Here is a 23,832-nt window from a genome sequence, read left to right as displayed (position 1 = left end):
GTCCTGTGCCCCCTGGTTAGAGAGGTGGCTCCATAATTAGAGAGATCTTGTCCTGTGCCCCCTGGTTAGAGAGGTGGCTCCATAATTAGAGAGATATTGTCCTGTGCCCCCTGGTTAGAGAGGTGGCTCCATAATTAGAGAGATCTTGTCCTGTGCCCCCTGTTTAGAGAGGTGGCTCCATAATTAGAGAGATCTTGTCCTGTGCCCCCTGTTTAGAGAGGTGGCTCCATAATTAGAGAGGTCTTATCCTGTACCCCCTGGTTAGAGAGGTGGCTCCATAATTAGAGAGATCTTGTCCTGTGCCCCCTGTTTAGAGAGGTGGCTCCATAATTAGAGAGATCTTGTCCTGTGCCCCCTGTTTAGAGAGGTGGCTCCATAATTAGAGAGATCTTGTCCTGTGCCCCCTGTTTAGAGAGGTGGCTCCATAATTAGAGAGATCTTGTCCTGTGCCCCCTGTTTAGAGAGGTGGCTCCATAATTAGAGAGGTCTTATCCTGTACCCCCTGGTTAGAGAGGTGGCTCCATAATTAGAGAGATCTTGTCCTGTGCCCCCTGTTTAGAGAGGTGGCTCCATAATTAGAGAGGTCTTATCCTGTACCCCCTGGTTAGAGAGGTGGCTCCATAATTAGAGAGATCTTGTCCTGTGCCCCCTGGTTAGAGAGGTGGCTCCATAATTAGAGGTCTTGTCCTGTGCCCCCTGGTTAGAGAGGTGGCTCCATAATTAGAGAGGTCTTATCCTGTACCCCCTGGTTAGAGAGGTGGCTCCATAATTAGAGAGGTCTTATCCTGTGCCCCCTGTGCCCCCTAGAGAGGTGGCTCCATAATAAGAGGAGAAGGATGTGGAGGGGGAGACACCATGTTCCTCCTGTAATTTACTTAAGCACACACACACACACACATAATATCATATGACTTGTTTGTGCTCGCCATATGTCTATGTTCTACTGGTACAGACGTAGTGCATCTCCCCACAGTCAATGACCACGGCAATGTGAACTGAATCCACTCTGTGAGAGATTGATTTCCATAGCCTACTGCGCTCTCATAACCCGACGCTCCATACGTTTTATTTTATTTTTTAAATTGAATGACTTGTTAGTTTGTGTTTTCTCCAGTTGAATGTGAAGACGAAAATGTCCCAAATATATGTATTGTTTTGCTCCCAGATAGCGTGTATACTGCGGTGAGGTTTTCCTGGTGGAAACCCGACCTCCACGTGGTTGGTTGTTTACGTCTTCCAGGAACTGGCCGCAGCGGAACAGCGCTGATTGGGAAACATCATTCCCGGATACAATTTCATTACAGCAAGTTTGGACGGCTGGAAAATATATCGGCTGCCTCATCCACAAAGAGGTGCTGGAAGAAAAAAAACACTGACTCCTGTTTTCAACTTTCTCTGGCTTTATTAACGTAAGAGCTCGACGTATGTCTCGGTCTTTTGTTCTAACGCTAGTATTAGTCTCCGTCTTTTGTTCTATTAGTCTCGTCTTTGTTTTCACTTCTAAGCCACGTTCATTTTCGAGTGTTTTTGTCGTGAACAAACACGTTTGTTGACATTGGCAATATAGAAGTTGTAGCTAAATGCAGCGAGAAAAATGTAACGTAAATGATGTGTTGTCCAAATATAGTTTAATTATCTAGGACATGCTGTGCCTGCTCCCCTCCAAGTCGCACAGTCAAAAACGGCTGGGAATAATGTGGAACAGGAATCTATCTATTCAATAACAAGGTTTCCAACATACAACAGAGTTGTTTATCGGCAGAATAAGATACCAGGTAGGGGAGTGGGCTACGTGGAGAGTTGATGCCTATTCGACAGCTAGTTAACTAGGTGAATTGATCATACTACTTTGTATACGTTGTTTTTTCGGCATCCTTGTTATTTACGACATTCTTTGGAAACAGATTCCGGTTGGAACGTAAACACAAATTATACCCAGCCGTCAAAAACACGTTTTTGTTACTTAGCTATATAGTCTTGTTGTTTTAAGATGTTGCTGTCTAAATGAGCTTTTACTTTCCTGTAGTGTGATGCGGTTTGATGTCAACATATAAGCTACACCTCTCCGCTTCTATAGTTACATACACAAACCATTAGCAACACCTTCCTGATATTGAGTCGCTGTTTTGCCCTCAGAACAGACTCGATTCGTCAGGTCATGGACTCTACAAGGTGTTGAAAGCTTTCCACAGGGATGCTGGTCCATGTTGACTCTAATGCTTCCCACAGTTGTGTCAAATTGGCTGGATGTCCTTTGGGTGGTGGACCGTTCTTGATTCACACATGGGAAACTGTTGAGTGTGGAAAAACACTGCAGCGTTGCAGTTCTTGACACACACAAACCGGTGCGATTGGCACCTAATTACTACTATACCCCTTTCAAAGGCACTTAAATCTTTTGTCCTTCCCCATTCACCTTCTGAATGAGACACATACACAATACACGTCTCGAGGCTTATAAATCCTTAATTAACCCGTCTCCTCCCCTTCATTTACACTGATTGAAGTGGATTGAACAGGTGACATCAATTAGGGATCATAGCTTTCACCTGGCCAGTCCTGTGTTCCTAATGTTTGATACACTCAGTGTTGTTCCACTTATTATCACGTTTGGTTCTGGTTGTTTCAGATCCACAAGGAGAATGTTTCAGCTTGGAAGCCAGCTGGCCCAGTTTCACTTCTCCACAGGACCCAGTACTGCTATTGCAGGTGCCACAGGAGACAGTACACAGCCTACCCTAACAGTGCAGGACTTTATCCAACGTGTCAGGTAGGCCTAAAGGATTGATTTAACACGGCAGGGACTTATACAAGTGTGTTCTGTACGTATGGTGAGGTTGTTGGCTTGATGTTCTTGTTTATCCTCGACAGTGATAGCTAGCTAGACTACATTGTGGGGACAGGGGGGGGTCAGGTTGTGTTATGGGGACAGGGGGTCAGGTTGTATGTAGCTAGCTAGAATACATTATGGAGATGGGGGGGGCAGGTTGTACCTAGCTAGCTAGACTACATTATGGGGATGGGGGGTCAGGTTGTATCTAGCTAGCTAGACTACATTATGGGGATGGGGGGTCAGGTTGTATCTAGCTAGCTAGACTACATTATGGGGATGGGGGGTCAGGTTGTATCTAGCTAGCCAGACTACATTATGGGGATGGGGGGTCAGGTTGTATCTAGCTAGCCAGACTACATTATGGGGATGGGGGGTCAGGTTGTATCTAGCTAGCTAGACTACATTATGGGGACGGGGGTCAGGTTGTATCTAGCTAGCTAGACTACATTATGGGGATGGGGGGTCAGGTTGTATCTAGCTAGCTAGACTACATTATGGGGACGGGGGTCAGGTTGTATCTAGCTAGCTAGACTACATTATGGGGATGGGGGGTCAGGTTGTATCTAGCTAGCTAGACTACATTATGGGGATGGGGGGTCAGGTTGTATCTAGCTAGCTAGACTACATTATGGGGATGGGGGGTCAGGTTGTATCTAGCTAGCTAGACTACATTATGGGGACGGGGGTCAGGTTGTATCTAGCTAGCTAGACTACATTATGGGGACGGGGGTCAGGTTGTATCTAGCTAGCTAGACTACATTATGGGGACGGGGGTCAGGTTGTATCTAGCTAGCTAGACTACATTATGGGGATGGGGGGTCAGGTTGTATCTAGCTAGCTAGACTACATTATGGGGATGGGGGGTCAGGTTGTATCTAGCTAGCTAGACTACATTATGGGGATGGGGGGTCAGGTTGTATCTAGCTAGCTAGACTACATTATGGGGATGGGGGGGTCAGGTTGTATCTAGCTAGCTAGACTACATTATGGGGATGGGGGGGTCAGGTTGTATCTAGCTAGCTAGACTACATTATGGGGATGGGGGGTCAGGTTGTATCTAGTTAGCTAGACTACATTATGGGGATGGGGGGTCAGGTTGTATCTAGCTAGCTAGACTACATTATGGGGATGGGGGGTCAGGTTGTATCTAGCTAGCTAGACTACATTATGGGGACGGGGGTCAGGTTGTATCTAGCTAGCTAGACTACATTATGGGGACGGGGGTCAGGTTGTATCTAGCTAGCTAGACTACATTATGGGGATGGGGGGGTCAGGTTGTATCTAGCTAGCTAGACTACATTATGGGGATGGGGGGGTCAGGTTGTATCTAGCTAGCTAGACTACATTATGGGGATGGGGGGGTCAGGTTGTATCTAGCTAGCTAGACTACATTATGGGGACGGGGGTCAGGTTGTATCTAGCTAGCTAGACTACATTATGGGGAAGGGGGGTCAGGTTGTATCTAGCTAGCTAGACTACATTATGGGGATGGGGGGTCAGGTTGTATCTAGCTAGCTAGACTACATTATGGGGACGGGGGGGTCAGGTTGTATATAGCTAGCTAGACTACATTATGGGGACGGGGGGGTCAGGTTGTATCTAGCTAGCTAGACTACATTATGGGGATGGGGGGTCAGGTTGTATCTAGCTAGCTAGACTACATTATAGGGACGGGGGGGTCAGGCTGTATCTAGGTCAGGTTGTACGTAGTAAAAAGCATAAGGACCTTGGATTATAATCCCTCTTTATTGTTTTTAGGAAACTTGGCGGACTGAAAAAAGAGAACATTTTCTGCGATCTACGAGTTCCTACCCAGTTTCAAACCACCAAGGCAGATGACATCGACCTCGTCATCCTCACAGGTGCTCAGTCGAATATTAAAATAACTAGGCCTATGTACTGTCCAGTATTAAACTAACTAGGCCTATGTACTGCCCAGTATTAAACTAACTAGGCCTATGTACTGCCCAGTATTAAACTAACTAGGCCTATGGTCTGTCCAGTATTAAACTGACTAGGCCTATGTACTGTCCAGTATTAAACTGACTAGGCCTATGTACTGTCCAGTATTAAACTAACTAGGCCTATGGTCTGTCCAGTATTAAACTAACTAGGCCTATGTACTGTCCAGTATTAAACTGACTAGGCCTATGGTCTGTCCAGTATTAAACTAACTAGGCCTATGTACTGTCCAGTATTAAACTAACTAGGCCTATGGTCTGTCCAGTATTAAACTAACTAGGCCTATGTACTGTCCAGTATTAAACTAACTAGGCCTATGTACTGTCCAGTATTAAACTGACTAGACCTATGTACTGTCCAGTATTAAACTGACTAGGCCTATGTACTGTGTGGTATTAAACTAACTAGGCCTATGTACTGTCCAGTATTAAACTGACTAGGCCTATGTACTGTCCGGTATTAAACTAACTAGGCCTATGTACTGTCCAGTATTAAACTAACTAGGCCTATGTACTGTCCAGTATTAAACTAACTAGGCCTATGTACTGTCCAGTATTAAACTAACTAGGCCTATGTACTGTCCAGTATTAAACTAACTAGGCCTATGTACTGTCCAGTATTAAACTAACTAGGCCTATGTACTGTCCAGTATTAAACTGACTAGGCCTATGTACTGTCCAGTATTAAACTAACTAGGCCTATGTACTGTCCGGTATTAAACTAACTAGGCCTATGTACTGTCCAGTATTAAACTGACTAGGCCTATGGTCTGTCCAGTATTAAACTAACTAGGCCTATGTACTGTCCAGTATTAAACTAACTAGGCCTATGTACTGTCCAGTATTAAACTAACTAGGCCTATGTACTGTCCAGTATTAAACTAACTAGGCCTATGGTCTGTCCAGCATTAAACTAACTAGGCCTATGTACTGTCCAGTATTAAACTGACTAGGCCTATGTACTGTCCAGTATTAAACTAACTAGGCCTATGTACTGTCCAGTATTAAACTGACTAGGCCTATGTACTGTCCAGTATTAAACTAACTAGACCTATGTACTGTCCAGTATTAAACTAACTAGGCCTATGTACTGTCCAGTATTAAACTAACTAGGCCTATGTACTGTCCAGTATTAAACTGACTAGGCCTATGTACTGTCCAGTATTAAACTGACTAGGCCTATGTACTGTCCAGTATTAAACTGACTAGGCCTATGTACTGTCCAGTATTAAACTGACTAGGCCTATGTACTGTCCAGTATTAAACTGACTAGGCCTATGTACTGTCCAGTATTAAACTGACTAGGCCTATGTACTGTCCAGTATTAAACTGACTAGGCCTATGTACTGTCCGGTATTAAACTAACTAGGCCTATGTACTGTCCGGTATTAAACTGACTAGGCCTATGTACTGTCCGGTATTAAACTGACTAGGCCTATGTACTGTCCAGTATTAAACTGACTAGGCCTATGTACTGTCCAGTATTAAACTGACTAGGCCTATGTACTGTCCAGTATTAAACTAACTAGGCCTATGTACTGTCCAGTATTAAACTAACTAGGCCTATGTACTGTCCAGTATTAAACTGACTAGGCCTATGTACTGTCCAGTATTAAACTGACTAGGCCTATGTACTGTCCAGTATTAAACTAACTAGGCCTATGGTCTGTCCAGTATTAAACTGACTAGGCCTATGTACTGTCCAGTATTAAACTGACTAGGCCTATGTACTGTCCAGTATTAAACTGACTAGGCCTATGTACTGTCCAGTATTAAACTGACTAGACCTATGTACTGTCCAGTATTAAACTAACTAGGCCTATGTACTGTCCAATATTAAACTAACTAGGCCTATGTACTGTCCAGTATTAAACTAACTAGGCCTATGTACTGTCCAATATTAAACTAACTAGGCCTATGTACTGTCCAGTATTAAACTAACTAGGCCTATGTACTGTCCAGTATTAAACTGACTAGGCCTATGTACTGTCCAATATTAAACTAACTAGGCCTATGTACTGTCCAGTATTAAACTAACTAGGCCTATGTACTGTCCAGTATTAAACTAACTAGGCCTATGTACTGTCCAGTATTAAACTAACTAGGCCTATGTACTGTCCAGTATTAAACTAACTAGGCCTATGTACTGTCCAGTATTAAACTAACTAGGCCTATGTACTGTCCAATATTAAACTAACTAGGCCTATGTACTGTCCAGTATTAAACTAACTAGGCCTATGTACTGTCCAGTATTAAACTGACTAGGCCTATGTACTGTCCAATATTAAACTAACTAGGCCTATGTACTGTCCAATATTAAACTAACTAGGCCTGTGTACTGTCCAGTATTAAACTGACTAGGCCTATGTACTGTCCAGTATTAAACTAACTAGGCCTATGTACTGTGTGGTTGACTTGACTCCTAACCAATGTTCCTTCTCTTTTTTTCTGAGCACTGGGCAAATTTCACTTCTGCTGAGCGCAAACTTGAAAATTCTGTGCAGCTTCCAGCTCTCGTTTACTGTGAACACTGAGGCTGTACCCGCTTTAAGTTACAGTTTTACTGTGAACACTGAGGCTGTACCTGCTTTAAGTTACAGTTTTACTGTGAACACTGAGGCTGTACCCGCTTCAAGTTAGTTTTAATAGTGGCCAAGTAGGCTACTGTGGCTATGTGATCATAATGTAGGTCTACCAGAGTGGCCTGCCATCAAAAACAATGGAGAAAAACCTCTAGGTGTTAAATCCAACCCTGTTCCTGGAGAGCTACCGTCCTCTAGGTGTTCACTCCAACCCTGTTCCTGGAGAGCTACCGTCCGCTAGGTGTTCACTCCAACCCTGTTCCTGGAGAGCTACCGTCCTCTAGGTGTTCACTCCAACCCTGTTCCTGGAGAGCTACCGTCCTCTAGGTGTTCACTCCAACCCTGTTCCTGGAGAGCTACCGTCCTCTAGGTGTTCACTCCAACCCTGTTCCTGGAGAGCTACCGTCCTCTAGGTGTTCACTCCAACCCTGTCCCTGGAGAGCTACTGTCCTCTAGGTGTTCACTCCAACCCTGTTCCTGGAGAGCTACTGTCCTCTAGGTGTTCACTCCAACCCTGTTCCTGGAGAGCTACCGTCCTCTAGGTGTTCACTCCAACCCTGTCCCTGGAGAGCTACCGTCCTCTAGGTGTTCACTCCAACCCTGTTCCTGGAGAGCTACTGTCCTCTAGGTGTTCACTCCAACCCTGTTTCTGGAGAGCTACTGTCCTCTAGGTGTTCACTCCAACCCTGTTCCTGGAGAGCTACCGTCCTCTAGGTGTTCACTCCAACCCTGTTCCTGGAGAGCTACTGTCCTCTAGGTGTTCACTCCAACCCTGTTCCTGGAGAGCTACTGTCCTCTAGGTGTTCACTCCAACCCTAGTTCTCAAACCTCTTCTCACAACTCAAACCTCTTCTCACAACTCAAACCTCTTCTCACAACTCAAACCTCTTCTATCTGTCTTCTAAGGTCACGGGGTGTTCTGCATCGACGTGAAGCCCTGGAGAGGAACGGTGTCTTCCCAGCGGCAGCAATGGCACGTCCAGCTCAAAGAACAGCACCACAACTTTACCAACACCTCCATAGAACAGGTGGCTGACCCCCTTGAGGCCGTCATGGTAATAACATCTTTTAGTTAATAAAATAAATCCATATCAAATGTAGCCAAGTCTTTCACGTAGACTAGTGGTCCAAAAGACTACAGTATGACGTCTAGATCAGGGGGTTATCACTTAATGGGGGGGGGGGCCCCAATAACTTGATTGAGATAAAAAATGCCCTATAGTTTTACTATGACTGTGGCAGGGCATGGCCGGACAAGTCTCAGGCCCTGGGAAGGAAGCAATGTTATTTAATGGGGGGCAAAGCAATGTTATTTAATGGGGGGATAGTTATTTAATGGGGGGGAAAAGCAATGTTATTTAATGGGGGGGAAAAGCAATGTTATTTAATGGGGGGGTAAAGCAATGTTATTTAATGGGGGGGACAAAGCAATGTTATTTAATTGGGGGGGAAATGTTATTTAATTGGGGGGGGAAATGTTATTTAATTGGGGGGGAAATGTTATTTAATGGGGGGGCAAAGCAATGTTATTTAATGGGGGGCAAAGCAATGTTATTTAATGGGGGGGGCAAAGCAATGTTATTTAATGGTGGAACAAAGCAATTTCGTTACATCTTTAAAGCTAATATCCTGTAACTCTACACATTTTGCCATGAGACTGAGACTTTTGCAGTTTAAAATCTTAAATTGCAGTGCATTTTATGTAAAAATTAGAATTAATTATAATTTAAGTATTTGCCCCAAGGTTTAAGAACATACATTGTGTATTAATATTATAACATCGTATTACTTATTCCAGAGATCCTTTGAAATTAGTTAAATCTGTTAAATTAGTTGTTTTTTATTTAAAAGGGTATATACTTATTTAAATTTTTTATGTCTGGCCACGGACCCCACTGAGAACCCCTCGCCTAGATGGCATCAGTTCCTGTCAGTTTGGCCTACGTGTAGCCTAGTTGTCAGTCTAGGCTAAGTGTAGCCTAGTTGTCAGTCTAGGCTAAGTGTAGCCTAGTTGTCAGTCTAGGCTAAGTGTAGCCTAGTTGTCAGTCTAGGCTAAGTGTAGCCTAGTTGTCAGTCTAGGCTAAGTGTAGCCTAGTTGTCAGTCTAGGCTAAGTGTAGCCTAGTTGTCAGTCTAGGCTAAGTGTAGCCTAGTTGTCAGTCTAGGCTAAGTGTAGCCTAGTTGTCAGTCTAGGCTAAGTGTAGCCTAGTTGTCAGTCTAGGCTAAGTGTAGCCTAGTTGTCAGTCTAGGCTAAGTGTAGCCTAGTTGTCAGTCTAGGCTAAGTGTAGCCTAGTTGTCAGTCTAGGCTAAGTGTAGCCTAGTTGTCAGTCTAGGCTAAGTGTAGCCTAGTTGTCAGTCTAGGCTAAGTGTAGCCTAGTTGTCAGTCTAGGCTAAGTGTAGCCTAGTTGTCAGTCTAGGCTAAGTGTAGCCTAGTTGTCAGTCTAGGCTAAGTGTAGCCTAGTTGTCAGTCTAGGCTAAGTGTAGCCTAGTTGTCAGTCTAGGCTAAGTGTAGCCTAGTTGTCAGTCTAGGCTAAGTGTAGCCTAGTTGTCAGTTTGGCCTAAGTGTAGCCTAGTTGTCAGTTTGGCCTAAGTGTAGCCTAGTTGTCAGTTTGGCCTAAGTGTAGCCTAGTTGTCAGTTTGGCCTAAGTGTAGCCTAGTTGTCAGTTTGGCCTAAGTGTAGCCTAGTTGTCAGTTTGGCCTAAGTGTAGCCTAGTTGTCAGTTTGGCCTAAGTGTAGCCTAGTTGTCAGTTTGGCCTAAGTGTAGCCTAGTTGTCAGTTTGGCCTAAGTGTAGCCTAGTTGTCAGTTTGGCCTAAGTGTAGCCTAGTTGTCAGTTTGGCCTAAGTGTAGCCTAGTTGTCAGTTTGGCCTAAGTGTAGCCTAGTTGTCAGTTTGGCCTAAGTGTAGCCTAGTTGTCAGTTTGGCCTAAGTGTAGCCTAGTTGTCAGTTTGGCCTAAGTGTAGCCTAGTTGTCAGTTTGGCCTAAGTGTAGCCTAGTTGTCAGTTTGGCCTAAGTGTAGCCTAGTTGTCAGTTTGGCCTAAGTGTAGCCTAGTTGTCAGTTTGGCCTAAGTGTAGCCTAGTTGTCAGTTTGGCCTAAGTGTAGCCTAGTTGTCAGTTTGGCCTAAGTGTAGCCTAGTTGTCAGTTTGGCCTAAGTGTAGCCTAGTTGTCAGTTTGGCCTAAGTGTAGCCTAGTTGTCAGTTTGGCCTAAGTGTAGCCTAGTTGTCAGTTTGGCCTAAGTGTAGCCTAGTTGTCAGTTTGGCCTAAGTGTAGCCTAGTTGTCAGTTTGGCCTAAGTGTAGCCTAGTTGTCAGTTTGGCCTAAGTGTAGCCTAGTTGTCAGTTTGGCCTAAGTGTAGCCTAGTTGTCAGTTTGGCCTAAGTGTAGCCTAGTTGTCAGTTTGGCCTAAGTGTAGCCTAGTTGTCAGTTTGGCCTAAGTGTAGCCTAGTTGTCAGTTTGGCCTAAGTGTAGCCTAGTTGTCAGTTTGGCCTAAGTGTAGCCTAGTTGTCAGTTTGGCCTAAGTGTAGCCTAGTTGTCAGTTTGGCCTAAGTGTAGCCTAGTTGTCAGTTTGGCCTAAGTGTAGCCTAGTTGTCAGTTTGGCCTAAGTGTAGCCTAGTTGTCAGTTTGGCCTAAGTGTAGCCTAGTTGTCAGTTTGGCCTAAGTGTAGCCTAGTTGTCAGTTTGGCCTAAGTGTAGCCTAGTTGTCAGTTTGGCCTAAGTGTAGCCTAGTTGTCAGTTTGGCCTAAGTGTAGCCTAGTTGTCAGTTTGGCCTAAGTGTAGCCTAGTTGTCAGTTTGGCCTAAGTGTAGCCTAGTTGTCAGTTTGGCCTAAGTGTAGCCTAGTTGTCAGTTTGGCCTAAGTGTAGCCTAGTTGTCAGTTTGGCCTAAGTGTAGCCTAGTTGTCAGTTTGGCCTAAGTGTAGCCTAGTTGTCAGTTTGGCCTAAGTGTAGCCTAGTTGTCAGTTTGGCCTAAGTGTAGCCTAGTTGTCAGTTTGGCCTAAGTGTAGCCTAGTTGTCAGTTTGGCCTAAGTGTAGCCTAGTTGTCAGTTTGGCCTAAGTGTAGCCTAGTTGTCAGTTTGGCCTAAGTGTAGCCTAGTTGTCAGTTTGGCCTAAGTGTAGCCTAGTTGTCAGTTTGGCCTAAGTGTAGCCTAGTTGTCAGTTTGGCCTAAGTGTAGCCTAGTTGTCAGTTTGGCCTAAGTGTAGCCTAGTTGTCAGTTTGGCCTAAGTGTAGCCTAGTTGTCAGTTTGGCCTAAGTGTAGCCTAGTTGTCAGTTTGGCCTAAGTGTAGCCTAGTTGTCAGTTTGGCCTAAGTGTAGCCTAGTTGTCAGTTTGGCCTAAGTGTAGCCTAGTTGTCAGTTTGGCCTAAGTGTAGCCTAGTTGTCAGTTTGGCCTAAGTGTAGCCTAGTTGTCAGTTTGGCCTAAGTGTAGCCTAGTTGTCAGTTTGGCCTAAGTGTAGCCTAGTTGTCAGTTTGGCCTAAGTGTAGCCTAGTTGTCAGTTTGGCCTAAGTGTAGCCTAGTTGTCAGTTTGGCCTAAGTGTAGCCTAGTTGTCAGTTTGGCCTAAGTGTAGCCTAGTTGTCAGTTTGGCCTAAGTGTAGCCTAGTTGTCAGTTTGGCCTAAGTGTAGCCTAGTTGTCAGTTTGGCCTAAGTGTAGCCTAGTTGTCAGTTTGGCCTAAGTGTAGCCTAGTTGTCAGTTTGGCCTAAGTGTAGCCTAGTTGTCAGTTTGGCCTAAGTGTAGCCTAGTTGTCAGTTTGGCCTAAGTGTAGCCTAGTTGTCAGTTTGGCCTAAGTGTAGCCTAGTTGTCAGTTTGGCCTAAGTGTAGCCTAGTTGTCAGTTTGGCCTAAGTGTAGCCTAGTTGTCAGTTTGGCCTAAGTGTAGCCTAGTTGTCAGTTTGGCCTAAGTGTAGCCTAGTTGTCAGTTTGGCCTAAGTGTAGCCTAGTTGTCAGTTTGGCCTAAGTGTAGCCTAGTTGTCAGTTTGGCCTAAGTGTAGCCTAGTTGTCAGTTTGGCCTAAGTGTAGCCTAGTTGTCAGTTTGGCCTAAGTGTAGCCTAGTTGTCAGTTTGGCCTAAGTGTAGCCTAGTTGTCAGTTTGGCCTAAGTGTAGCCTAGTTGTCAGTTTGGCCTAAGTGTAGCCTAGTTGTCAGTTTGGCCTAAGTGTAGCCTAGTTGTCAGTTTGGCCTAAGTGTAGCCTAGTTGTCAGTTTGGCCTAAGTGTAGCCTAGTTGTCAGTTTGGCCTAAGTGTAGCCTAGTTGTCAGTTTGGCCTAAGTGTAGCCTAGTTGTCAGTTTGGCCTAAGTGTAGCCTAGTTGTCAGTTTGGCCTAAGTGTAGCCTAGTTGTCAGTTTGGCCTAAGTGTAGCCTAGTTGTCAGTTTGGCCTAAGTGTAGCCTAGTTGTCAGTTTGGCCTAAGTGTAGCCTAGTTGTCAGTTTGGCCTAAGTGTAGCCTAGTTGTCAGTTTGGCCTAAGTGTAGCCTAGTTGTCAGTTTGGCCTAAGTGTAGCCTAGTTGTCAGTTTGGCCTAAGTGTAGCCTAGTTGTCAGTTTGGCCTAAGTGTAGCCTAGTTGTCAGTTTGGCCTAAGTGTAGCCTAGTTGTCAGTTTGGCCTAAGTGTAGCCTAGTTGTCAGTTTGGCCTAAGTGTAGCCTAGTTGTCAGTTTGGCCTAAGTGTAGCCTAGTTGTCAGTTTGGCCTAAGTGTAGCCTAGTTGTCAGTTTGGCCTAAGTGTAGCCTAGTTGTCAGTTTGGCCTAAGTGTAGCCTAGTTGTCAGTTTGGCCTAAGTGTAGCCTAGTTGTCAGTTTGGCCTAAGTGTAGCCTAGTTGTCAGTTTGGCCTAAGTGTAGCCTAGTTGTCAGTTTGGCCTAAGTGTAGCCTAGTTGTCAGTTTGGCCTAAGTGTAGCCTAGTTGTCAGTTTGGCCTAAGTGTAGCCTAGTTGTCAGTTTGGCCTAAGTGTAGCCTAGTTGTCAGTTTGGCCTAAGTGTAGCCTAGTTGTCAGTTTGGCCTAAGTGTAGCCTAGTTGTCAGTTTGGCCTAAGTGTAGCCTAGTTGTCAGTTTGGCCTAAGTGTAGCCTAGTTGTCAGTTTGGCCTAAGTGTAGCCTAGTTGTCAGTTTGGCCTAAGTGTAGCCTAGTTGTCAGTTTGGCCTAAGTGTAGCCTAGTTGTCAGTTTGGCCTAAGTGTAGCCTAGTTGTCAGTTTGGCCTAAGTGTAGCCTAGTTGTCAGTTTGGCCTAAGTGTAGCCTAGTTGTCAGTTTGGCCTAAGTGTAGCCTAGTTGTCAGTTTGGCCTAAGTGTAGCCTAGTTGTCAGTTTGGCCTAAGTGTAGCCTAGTTGTCAGTTTGGCCTAAGTGTAGCCTAGTTGTCAGTTTGGCCTAAGTGTAGCCTAGTTGTCAGTTTGGCCTAAGTGTAGCCTAGTTGTCAGTTTGGCCTAAGTGTAGCCTAGTTGTCAGTTTGGCCTAAGTGTAGCCTAGTTGTCAGTTTGGCCTAAGTGTAGCCTAGTTGTCAGTTTGGCCTAAGTGTAGCCTAGTTGTCAGTTTGGCCTAAGTGTAGCCTAGTTGTCAGTTTGGCCTAAGTGTAGCCTAGTTGTCAGTTTGGCCTAAGTGTAGCCTAGTTGTCAGTTTGGCCTAAGTGTAGCCTAGTTGTCAGTTTGGCCTAAGTGTAGCCTAGTTGTCAGTTTGGCCTAAGTGTAGCCTAGTTGTCAGTTTGGCCTAAGTGTAGCCTAGTTGTCAGTTTGGCCTAAGTGTAGCCTAGTTGTCAGTTTGGCCTAAGTGTAGCCTAGTTGTCAGTTTGGCCTAAGTGTAGCCTAGTTGTCAGTTTGGCCTAAGTGTAGCCTAGTTGTCAGTTTGGCCTAAGTGTAGCCTAGTTGTCAGTTTGGCCTAAGTGTAGCCTAGTTGTCAGTTTGGCCTAAGTGTAGCCTAGTTGTCAGTTTGGCCTAAGTGTAGCCTAGTTGTCAGTTTGGCCTAAGTGTAGCCTAGTTGTCAGTTTGGCCTAAGTGTAGCCTAGTTGTCAGTTTGGCCTAAGTGTAGCCTAGTTGTCAGTTTGGCCTAAGTGTAGCCTAGTTGTCAGTTTGGCCTAAGTGTAGCCTAGTTGTCAGTTTGGCCTAAGTGTAGCCTAGTTGTCAGTTTGGCCTAAGTGTAGCCTAGTTGTCAGTTTGGCCTAAGTGTAGCCTAGTTGTCAGTTTGGCCTAAGTGTAGCCTAGTTGTCAGTTTGGCCTAAGTGTAGCCTAGTTGTCAGTTTGGCCTAAGTGTAGCCTAGTTGTCAGTTTGGCCTAAGTGTAGCCTAGTTGTCAGTTTGGCCTAAGTGTAGCCTAGTTGTCAGTTTGGCCTAAGTGTAGCCTAGTTGTCAGTTTGGCCTAAGTGTAGCCTAGTTGTCAGTTTGGCCTAAGTGTAGCCTAGTTGTCAGTTTGGCCTAAGTGTAGCCTAGTTGTCAGTTTGGCCTAAGTGTAGCCTAGTTGTCAGTTTGGCCTAAGTGTAGCCTAGTTGTCAGTTTGGCCTAAGTGTAGCCTAGTTGTCAGTTTGGCCTAAGTGTAGCCTAGTTGTCAGTTTGGCCTAAGTGTAGCCTAGTTGTCAGTTTGGCCTAAGTGTAGCCTAGTTGTCAGTTTGGCCTAAGTGTAGCCTAGTTGTCAGTTTGGCCTAAGTGTAGCCTAGTTGTCAGTTTGGCCTAAGTGTAGCCTAGTTGTCAGTTTGGCCTAAGTGTAGCCTAGTTGTCAGTTTGGCCTAAGTGTAGCCTAGTTGTCAGTTTGGCCTAAGTGTAGCCTAGTTGTCAGTTTGGCCTAAGTGTAGCCTAGTTGTCAGTTTGGCCTAAGTGTAGCCTAGTTGTCAGTTTGGCCTAAGTGTAGCCTAGTTGTCAGTTTGGCCTAAGTGTAGCCTAGTTGTCAGTTTGGCCTAAGTGTAGCCTAGTTGTCAGTTTGGCCTAAGTGTAGCCTAGTTGTCAGTTTGGCCTAAGTGTAGCCTAGTTGTCAGTTTGGCCTAAGTGTAGCCTAGTTGTCAGTTTGGCCTAAGTGTAGCCTAGTTGTCAGTTTGGCCTAAGTGTAGCCTAGTTGTCAGTTTGGCCTAAGTGTAGCCTAGTTGTCAGTTTGGCCTAAGTGTAGCCTAGTTGTCAGTTTGGCCTAAGTGTAGCCTAGTTGTCAGTTTGGCCTAAGTGTAGCCTAGTTGTCAGTTTGGCCTAAGTGTAGCCTAGTTGTCAGTTTGGCCTAAGTGTAGCCTAGTTGTCAGTTTGGCCTAAGTGTAGCCTAGTTGTCAGTTTGGCCTAAGTGTAGCCTAGTTGTCAGTTTGGCCTAAGTGTAGCCTAGTTGTCAGTTTGGCCTAAGTGTAGCCTAGTTGTCAGTTTGGCCTAAGTGTAGCCTAGTTGTCAGTTTGGCCTAAGTGTAGCCTAGTTGTCAGTTTGGCCTAAGTGTAGCCTAGTTGTCAGTTTGGCCTAAGTGTAGCCTAGTTGTCAGTTTGGCCTAAGTGTAGCCTAGTTGTCAGTTTGGCCTAAGTGTAGCCTAGTTGTCAGTTTGGCCTAAGTGTAGCCTAGTTGTCAGTTTGGCCTAAGTGTAGCCTAGTTGTCAGTTTGGCCTAAGTGTAGCCTAGTTGTCAGTTTGGCCTAAGTGTAGCCTAGTTGTCAGTTTGGCCTAAGTGTAGCCTAGTTGTCAGTTTGGCCTAAGTGTAGCCTAGTTGTCAGTTTGGCCTAAGTGTAGCCTAGTTGTCAGTTTGGCCTAAGTGTAGCCTAGTTGTCAGTTTGGCCTAAGTGTAGCCTAGTTGTCAGTTTGGCCTAAGTGTAGCCTAGTTGTCAGTTTGGCCTAAGTGTAGCCTAGTTGTCAGTTTGGCCTAAGTGTAGCCTAGTTGTCAGTTTGGCCTAAGTGTAGCCTAGTTGTCAGTTTGGCCTAAGTGTAGCCTAGTTGTCAGTTTGGCCTAAGTGTAGCCTAGTTGTCAGTTTGGCCTAAGTGTAGCCTAGTTGTCAGTTTGGCCTAAGTGTAGCCTAGTTGTCAGTTTGGCCTAAGTGTAGCCTAGTTGTCAGTTTGGCCTAAGTGTAGCCTAGTTGTCAGTTTGGCCTAAGTGTAGCCTAGTTGTCAGTTTGGCCTAAGTGTAGCCTAGTTGTCAGTTTGGCCTAAGTGTAGCCTAGTTGTCAGTTTGGCCTAAGTGTAGCCTAGTTGTCAGTTTGGCCTAAGTGTAGCCTAGTTGTCAGTTTGGCCTAAGTGTAGCCTAGTTGTCAGTTTGGCCTAAGTGTAGCCTAGTTGTCAGTTTGGCCTAAGTGTAGCCTAGTTGTCAGTTTGGCCTAAGTGTAGCCTAGTTGTCAGTTTGGCCTAAGTGTAGCCTAGTTGTCAGTTTGGCCTAAGTGTAGCCTAGTTGTCAGTTTGGCCTAAGTGTAGCCTAGTTGTCAGTTTGGCCTAAGTGTAGCCTAGTTGTCAGTTTGGCCTAAGTGTAGCCTAGTTGTCAGTTTGGCCTAAGTGTAGCCTAGTTGTCAGTTTGGCCTAAGTGTAGCCTAGTTGTCAGTTTGGCCTAAGTGTAGCCTAGTTGTCAGTTTGGCCTAAGTGTAGCCTAGTTGTCAGTTTGGCCTAAGTGTAGCCTAGTTGTCAGTTTGGCCTAAGTGTAGCCTAGTTGTCAGTTTGGCCTAAGTGTAGCCTAGTTGTCAGTTTGGCCTAAGTGTAGCCTAGTTGTCAGTTTGGCCTAAGTGTAGCCTAGTTGTCAGTTTGGCCTAAGTGTAGCCTAGTTGTCAGTTTGGCCTAAGTGTAGCCTAGTTGTCAGTTTGGCCTAAGTGTAGCCTAGTTGTCAGTTTGGCCTAAGTGTAGCCTAGTTGTCAGTTTGGCCTAAGTGTAGCCTAGTTGTCAGTTTGGCCTAAGTGTAGCCTAGTTGTCAGTTTGGCCTAAGTGTAGCCTAGTTGTCAGTTTGGCCTAAGTGTAGCCTAGTTGTCAGTTTGGCCTAAGTGTAGCCTAGTTGTCAGTTTGGCCTAAGTGTAGCCTAGTTGTCAGTTTGGCCTAAGTGTAGCCTAGTTGTCAGTTTGGCCTAAGTGTAGCCTAGTTGTCAGTTTGGCCTAAGTGTAGCCTAGTTGTCAGTTTGGCCTAAGTGTAGCCTAGTTGTCAGTTTGGCCTAAGTGTAGCCTAGTTGTCAGTTTGGCCTAAGTGTAGCCTAGTTGTCAGTTTGGCCTAAGTGTAGCCTAGTTGTCAGTTTGGCCTAAGTGTAGCCTAGTTGTCAGTTTGGCCTAAGTGTAGCCTAGTTGTCAGTTTGGCCTAAGTGTAGCCTAGTTGTCAGTTTGGCCTAAGTGTAGCCTAGTTGTCAGTTTGGCCTAAGTGTAGCCTAGTTGTCAGTTTGGCCTAAGTGTAGCCTAGTTGTCAGTTTGGCCTAAGTGTAGCCTAGTTGTCAGTTTGGCCTAAGTGTAGCCTAGTTGTCAGTTTGGCCTAAGTGTAGCCTAGTTGTCAGTTTGGCCTAAGTGTAGCCTAGTTGTCAGTTTGGCCTAAGTGTAGCCTAGTTGTCAGTTTGGCCTAAGTGTAGCCTAGTTGTCAGTTTGGCCTAAGTGTAGCCTAGTTGTCAGTTTGGCCTAAGTGTAGCCTAGTTGTCAGTTTGGCCTAAGTGTAGCCTAGTTGTCAGTTTGGCCTAAGTGTAGCCTAGTTGTCAGTTTGGCCTAAGTGTAGCCTAGTTGTCAGTTTGGCCTAAGTGTAGCCTAGTTGTCAGTTTGGCCTAAGTGTAGCCTAGTTGTCAGTTTGGCCTAAGTGTAGCCTAGTTGTCAGTTTGGCCTAAGTGTAGCCTAGTTGTCAGTTTGGCCTAAGTGTAGCCTAGTTGTCAGTTTGGCCTAAGTGTAGCCTAGTTGTCAGTTTGGCCTAAGTGTAGCCTAGTTGTCAGTTTGGCCTAAGTGTAGCCTAGTTGTCAGTTTGGCCTAAGTGTAGCCTAGTTGTCAGTTTGGCCTAAGTGTAGCCTAGTTGTCAGTTTGGCCTAAGTGTAGCCTAGTTGTCAGTTTGGCCTAAGTGTAGCCTAGTTGTCAGTTTGGCCTAAGTGTAGCCTAGTTGTCAGTTTGGCCTAAGTGTAGCCTAGTTGTCAGTTTGGCCTAAGTGTAGCCTAGTTGTCAGTTTGGCCTAAGTGTAGCCTAGTTGTCAGTTTGGCCTAAGTGTAGCCTAGTTGTCAGTTTGGCCTAAGTGTAGCCTAGTTGTCAGTTTGGCCTAAGTGTAGCCTAGTTGTCAGTTTGGCCTAAGTGTAGCCTAGTTGTCAGTTTGGCCTAAGTGTAGCCTAGTTGTCAGTTTGGCCTAAGTGTAGCCTAGTTGTCAGTTTGGCCTAAGTGTAGCCTAGTTGTCAGTTTGGCCTAAGTGTAGCCTAGTTGTCAGTTTGGCCTAAGTGTAGCCTAGTTGTCAGTTTGGCCTAAGTGTAGCCTAGTTGTCAGTTTGGCCTAAGTGTAGCCTAGTTGTCAGTTTGGCCTAAGTGTAGCCTAGTTGTCAGTTTGGCCTAAGTGTAGCCTAGTTGTCAGTTTGGCCTAAGTGTAGCCTAGTTGTCAGTTTGGCCTAAGTGTAGCCTAGTTGTCAGTTTGGCCTAAGTGTAGCCTAGTTGTCAGTTTGGCCTAAGTGTAGCCTAGTTGTCAGTTTGGCCTAAGTGTAGCCTAGTTGTCAGTTTGGCCTAAGTGTAGCCTAGTTGTCAGTTTGGCCTAAGTGTAGCCTAGTTGTCAGTTTGGCCTAAGTGTAGCCTAGTTGTCAGTTTGGCCTAAGTGTAGCCTAGTTGTCAGTTTGGCCTAAGTGTAGCCTAGTTGTCAGTTTGGCCTAAGTGTAGCCTAGTTGTCAGTTTGGCCTAAGTGTAGCCTAGTTGTCAGTTTGGCCTAAGTGTAGCCTAGTTGTCAGTTTGGCCTAAGTGTAGCCTAGTTGTCAGTTTGGCCTAAGTGTAGCCTAGTTGTCAGTTTGGCCTAAGTGTAGCCTAGTTGTCAGTTTGGCCTAAGTGTAGCCTAGTTGTCAGTTTGGCCTAAGTGTAGCCTAGTTGTCAGTTTGGCCTAAGTGTAGCCTAGTTGTCAGTTTGGCCTAAGTGTAGCCTAGTTGTCAGTTTGGCCTAAGTGTAGCCTAGTTGTCAGTTTGGCCTAAGTGTAGCCTAGTTGTCAGTTTGGCCTAAGTGTAGCCTAGTTGTCAGTTTGGCCTAAGTGTAGCCTAGTTGTCAGTTTGGCCTAAGTGTAGCCTAGTTGTCAGTTTGGCCTAAGTGTAGCCTAGTTGTCAGTTTGGCCTAAGTGTAGCCTAGTTGTCAGTTTGGCCTAAGTGTAGCCTAGTTGTCAGTTTGGCCTAAGTGTAGCCTAGTTGTCAGTTTGGCCTAAGTGTAGCCTAGTTGTCAGTTTGGCCTAAGTGTAGCCTAGTTGTCAGTTTGGCCTAAGTGTAGCCTAGTTGTCAGTTTGGCCTAAGTGTAGCCTAGTTGTCAGTTTGGCCTAAGTGTAGCCTAGTTGTCAGTTTGGCCTAAGTGTAGCCTAGTTGTCAGTTTGGCCTAAGTGTAGCCTAGTTGTCAGTTTGGCCTAAGTGTAGCCTAGTTGTCAGTTTGGCCTAAGTGTAGCCTAGTTGTCAGTTTGGCCTAAGTGTAGCCTAGTTGTCAGTTTGGCCTAAGTGTAGCCTAGTTGTCAGTTTGGCCTAAGTGTAGCCTAGTTGTCAGTTTGGCCTAAGTGTAGCCTAGTTGTCAGTTTGGCCTAAGTGTAGCCTAGTTGTCAGTTTGGCCTAAGTGTAGCCTAGTTGTCAGTTTGGCCTAAGTGTAGCCTAGTTGTCAGTTTGGCCTAAGTGTAGCCTAGTTGTCAGTTTGGCCTAAGTGTAGCCTAGTTGTCAGTTTGGCCTAAGTGTAGCCTAGTTGTCAGTTTGGCCTAAGTGTAGCCTAGTTGTCAGTTTGGCCTAAGTGTAGCCTAGTTGTCAGTTTGGCCTAAGTGTAGCCTAGTTGTCAGTTTGGCCTAAGTGTAGCCTAGTTGTCAGTTTGGCCTAAGTGTAGCCTAGTTGTCAGTTTGGCCTAAGTGTAGCCTAGTTGTCAGTTTGGCCTAAGTGTAGCCTAGTTGTCAGTTTGGCCTAAGTGTAGCCTAGTTGTCAGTTTGGCCTAAGTGTAGCCTAGTTGTCAGTTTGGCCTAAGTGTAGCCTAGTTGTCAGTTTGGCCTAAGTGTAGCCTAGTTGTCAGTTTGGCCTAAGTGTAGCCTAGTTGTCAGTTTGGCCTAAGTGTAGCCTAGTTGTCAGTTTGGCCTAAGTGTAGCCTAGTTGTCAGTTTGGCCTAAGTGTAGCCTAGTTGTCAGTTTGGCCTAAGTGTAGCCTAGTTGTCAGTTTGGCCTAAGTGTAGCCTAGTTGTCAGTTTGGCCTAAGTGTAGCCTAGTTGTCAGTTTGGCCTAAGTGTAGCCTAGTTGTCAGTTTGGCCTAAGTGTAGCCTAGTTGTCAGTTTGGCCTAAGTGTAGCCTAGTTGTCAGTTTGGCCTAAGTGTAGCCTAGTTGTCAGTTTGGCCTAAGTGTAGCCTAGTTGTCAGTTTGGCCTAAGTGTAGCCTAGTTGTCAGTTTGGCCTAAGTGTAGCCTAGTTGTCAGTTTGGCCTAAGTGTAGCCTAGTTGTCAGTTTGGCCTAAGTGTAGCCTAGTTGTCAGTTTGGCCTAAGTGTAGCCTAGTTGTCAGTTTGGCCTAAGTGTAGCCTAGTTGTCAGTTTGGCCTAAGTGTAGCCTAGTTGTCAGTTTGGCCTAAGTGTAGCCTAGTTGTCAGTTTGGCCTAAGTGTAGCCTAGTTGTCAGTTTGGCCTAAGTGTAGCCTAGTTGTCAGTTTGGCCTAAGTGTAGCCTAGTTGTCAGTTTGGCCTAAGTGTAGCCTAGTTGTCAGTTTGGCCTAAGTGTAGCCTAGTTGTCAGTTTGGCCTAAGTGTAGCCTAGTTGTCAGTTTGGCCTAAGTGTAGCCTAGTTGTCAGTTTGGCCTAAGTGTAGCCTAGTTGTCAGTTTGGCCTAAGTGTAGCCTAGTTGTCAGTTTGGCCTAAGTGTAGCCTAGTTGTCAGTTTGGCCTAAGTGTAGCCTAGTTGTCAGTTTGGCCTAAGTGTAGCCTAGTTGTCAGTTTGGCCTAAGTGTAGCCTAGTTGTCAGTTTGGCCTAAGTGTAGCCTAGTTGTCAGTTTGGCCTAAGTGTAGCCTAGTTGTCAGTTTGGCCTAAGTGTAGCCTAGTTGTCAGTTTGGCCTAAGTGTAGCCTAGTTGTCAGTTTGGCCTAAGTGTAGCCTAGTTGTCAGTTTGGCCTAAGTGTAGCCTAGTTGTCAGTTTGGCCTAAGTGTAGCCTAGTTGTCAGTTTGGCCTAAGTGTAGCCTAGTTGTCAGTTTGGCCTAAGTGTAGCCTAGTTGTCAGTTTGGCCTAAGTGTAGCCTAGTTGTCAGTTTGGCCTAAGTGTAGCCTAGTTGTCAGTTTGGCCTAAGTGTAGCCTAGTTGTCAGTTTGGCCTAAGTGTAGCCTAGTTGTCAGTTTGGCCTAAGTGTAGCCTAGTTGTCAGTTTGGCCTAAGTGTAGCCTAGTTGTCAGTTTGGCCTAAGTGTAGCCTAGTTGTCAGTTTGGCCTAAGTGTAGCCTAGTTGTCAGTTTGGCCTAAGTGTAGCCTAGTTGTCAGTTTGGCCTAAGTGTAGCCTAGTTGTCAGTTTGGCCTAAGTGTAGCCTAGTTGTCAGTTTGGCCTAAGTGTAGCCTAGTTGTCAGTTTGGCCTAAGTGTAGCCTAGTTGTCAGTTTGGCCTAAGTGTAGCCTAGTTGTCAGTTTGGCCTAAGTGTAGCCTAGTTGTCAGTTTGGCCTAAGTGTAGCCTAGTTGTCAGTTTGGCCTAAGTGTAGCCTAGTTGTCAGTTTGGCCTAAGTGTAGCCTAGTTGTCAGTTTGGCCTAAGTGTAGCCTAGTTGTCAGTTTGGCCTAAGTGTAGCCTAGTTGTCAGTTTGGCCTAAGTGTAGCCTAGTTGTCAGTTTGGCCTAAGTGTAGCCTAGTTGTCAGTTTGGCCTAAGTGTAGCCTAGTTGTCAGTTTGGCCTAAGTGTAGCCTAGTTGTCAGTTTGGCCTAAGTGTAGCCTAGTTGTCAGTTTGGCCTAAGTGTAGCCTAGTTGTCAGTTTGGCCTAAGTGTAGCCTAGTTGTCAGTTTGGCCTAAGTGTAGCCTAGTTGTCAGTTTGGCCTAAGTGTAGCCTAGTTGTCAGTTTGGCCTAAGTGTAGCCTAGTTGTCAGTTTGGCCTAAGTGTAGCCTAGTTGTCAGTTTGGCCTAAGTGTAGCCTAGTTGTCAGTTTGGCCTAAGTGTAGCCTAGTTGTCAGTTTGGCCTAAGTGTAGCCTAGTTGTCAGTTTGGCCTAAGTGTAGCCTAGTTGTCAGTTTGGCCTAAGTGTAGCCTAGTTGTCAGTTTGGCCTAAGTGTAGCCTAGTTGTCAGTTTGGCCTAAGTGTAGCCTAGTTGTCAGTTTGGCCTAAGTGTAGCCTAGTTGTCAGTTTGGCCTAAGTGTAGCCTAGTTGTCAGTTTGGCCTAAGTGTAGCCTAGTTGTCAGTTTGGCCTAAGTGTAGCCTAGTTGTCAGTTTGGCCTAAGTGTAGCCTAGTTGTCAGTTTGGCCTAAGTGTAGCCTAGTTGTCAGTTTGGCCTAAGTGTAGCCTAGTTGTCAGTTTGGCCTAAGTGTAGCCTAGTTGTCAGTTTGGCCTAAGTGTAGCCTAGTTGTCAGTTTGGCCTAAGTGTAGCCTAGTTGTCAGTTTGGCCTAAGTGTAGCCTAGTTGTCAGTTTGGCCTAAGTGTAGCCTAGTTGTCAGTTTGGCCTAAGTGTAGCCTAGTTGTCAGTTTGGCCTAAGTGTAGCCTAGTTGTCAGTTTGGCCTAAGTGTAGCCTAGTTGTCAGTTTGGCCTAAGTGTAGCCTAGTTGTCAGTTTGGCCTAAGTGTAGCCTAGTTGTCAGTTTGGCCTAAGTGTAGCCTAGTTGTCAGTTTGGCCTAAGTGTAGCCTAGTTGTCAGTTTGGCCTAAGTGTAGCCTAGTTGTCAGTTTGGCCTAAGTGTAGCCTAGTTGTCAGTTTGGCCTAAGTGTAGCCTAGTTGTCAGTTTGGCCTAAGTGTAGCCTAGTTGTCAGTTTGGCCTACGTGTAGCCTAGTTGTTGTAAGCCTTTGCAGTCTGGTACTTCATTCTGCCAGCCAAGCTCCCTCTTATCCAACCTCTGCCCCAACATAGCATCTACAGCAGGGTTGTTCATTTTGCCCCCGCGGCCTGCCTACGGTCTTCACCGAGGTCCGGAGGGCCACTTTTAAAATGGATTATTATTTACTCTATCCATAGCTTCTGGAATTGGCCAAGCTCCCTGACTGTCTCGCTTTTGTTTAGCTTTTGTTAGTTAGCTGGACAGTGAAGACTTTTTTATTTTACCTTCATTTAACCAGGCAAGTCAGTTAAGAACAAATTCTTATTTTCAATGACGGCCTACAGGGGAACAGTGGGTTAACTGCCTGTTCAGGGGCAGAACGACAGATTTGTACCTTGTCAGCTCAGGGGTTTGAACTTGCAACCTTCCGGTTACTAGTCCAACGCTCTAACCACTAGGCTACCCTGCCGCCTCTACACTCTAACCACTAGGCTACCCTGACGCCCCACTATAAAT

The 23,832-nt window shown here is 45.6% G+C and overlaps 1 protein-coding gene across 1 annotated transcript in view; it reads left to right on the top strand.

Annotated features, from left to right (window-relative positions):
* Nucleotides 1-1,008: 1,008 nt before the first annotated feature.
* LOC118936639 overlaps nt 1,009-23,832 on the top strand; it is a 38,143-nt gene continuing 15,319 nt past the window's right edge. Inside the window, exons 1-4 of the mRNA XM_036973482.1 lie at nt 1,009-1,409; nt 2,630-2,770; nt 4,592-4,695; nt 8,283-8,431. Coding sequence (XP_036829377.1) covers nt 2,643-2,770; nt 4,592-4,695; nt 8,283-8,431 — 381 coding nt within the window. The 5' untranslated portion in view covers nt 1,009-1,409; nt 2,630-2,642. The remainder of the gene's footprint in view (nt 1,410-2,629; nt 2,771-4,591; nt 4,696-8,282; nt 8,432-23,832) is intronic.

Source organism: Oncorhynchus mykiss, unplaced genomic scaffold, assembly GCF_013265735.2.
Source record: "Oncorhynchus mykiss isolate Arlee unplaced genomic scaffold, USDA_OmykA_1.1 un_scaffold_258, whole genome shotgun sequence".
NCBI lineage: Eukaryota > Metazoa > Chordata > Actinopteri > Salmoniformes > Salmonidae > Oncorhynchus > Oncorhynchus mykiss.
Note: the sequence above shows the minus strand (reverse complement) of the source record. Positions and strands in the feature narration are given on the sequence as shown.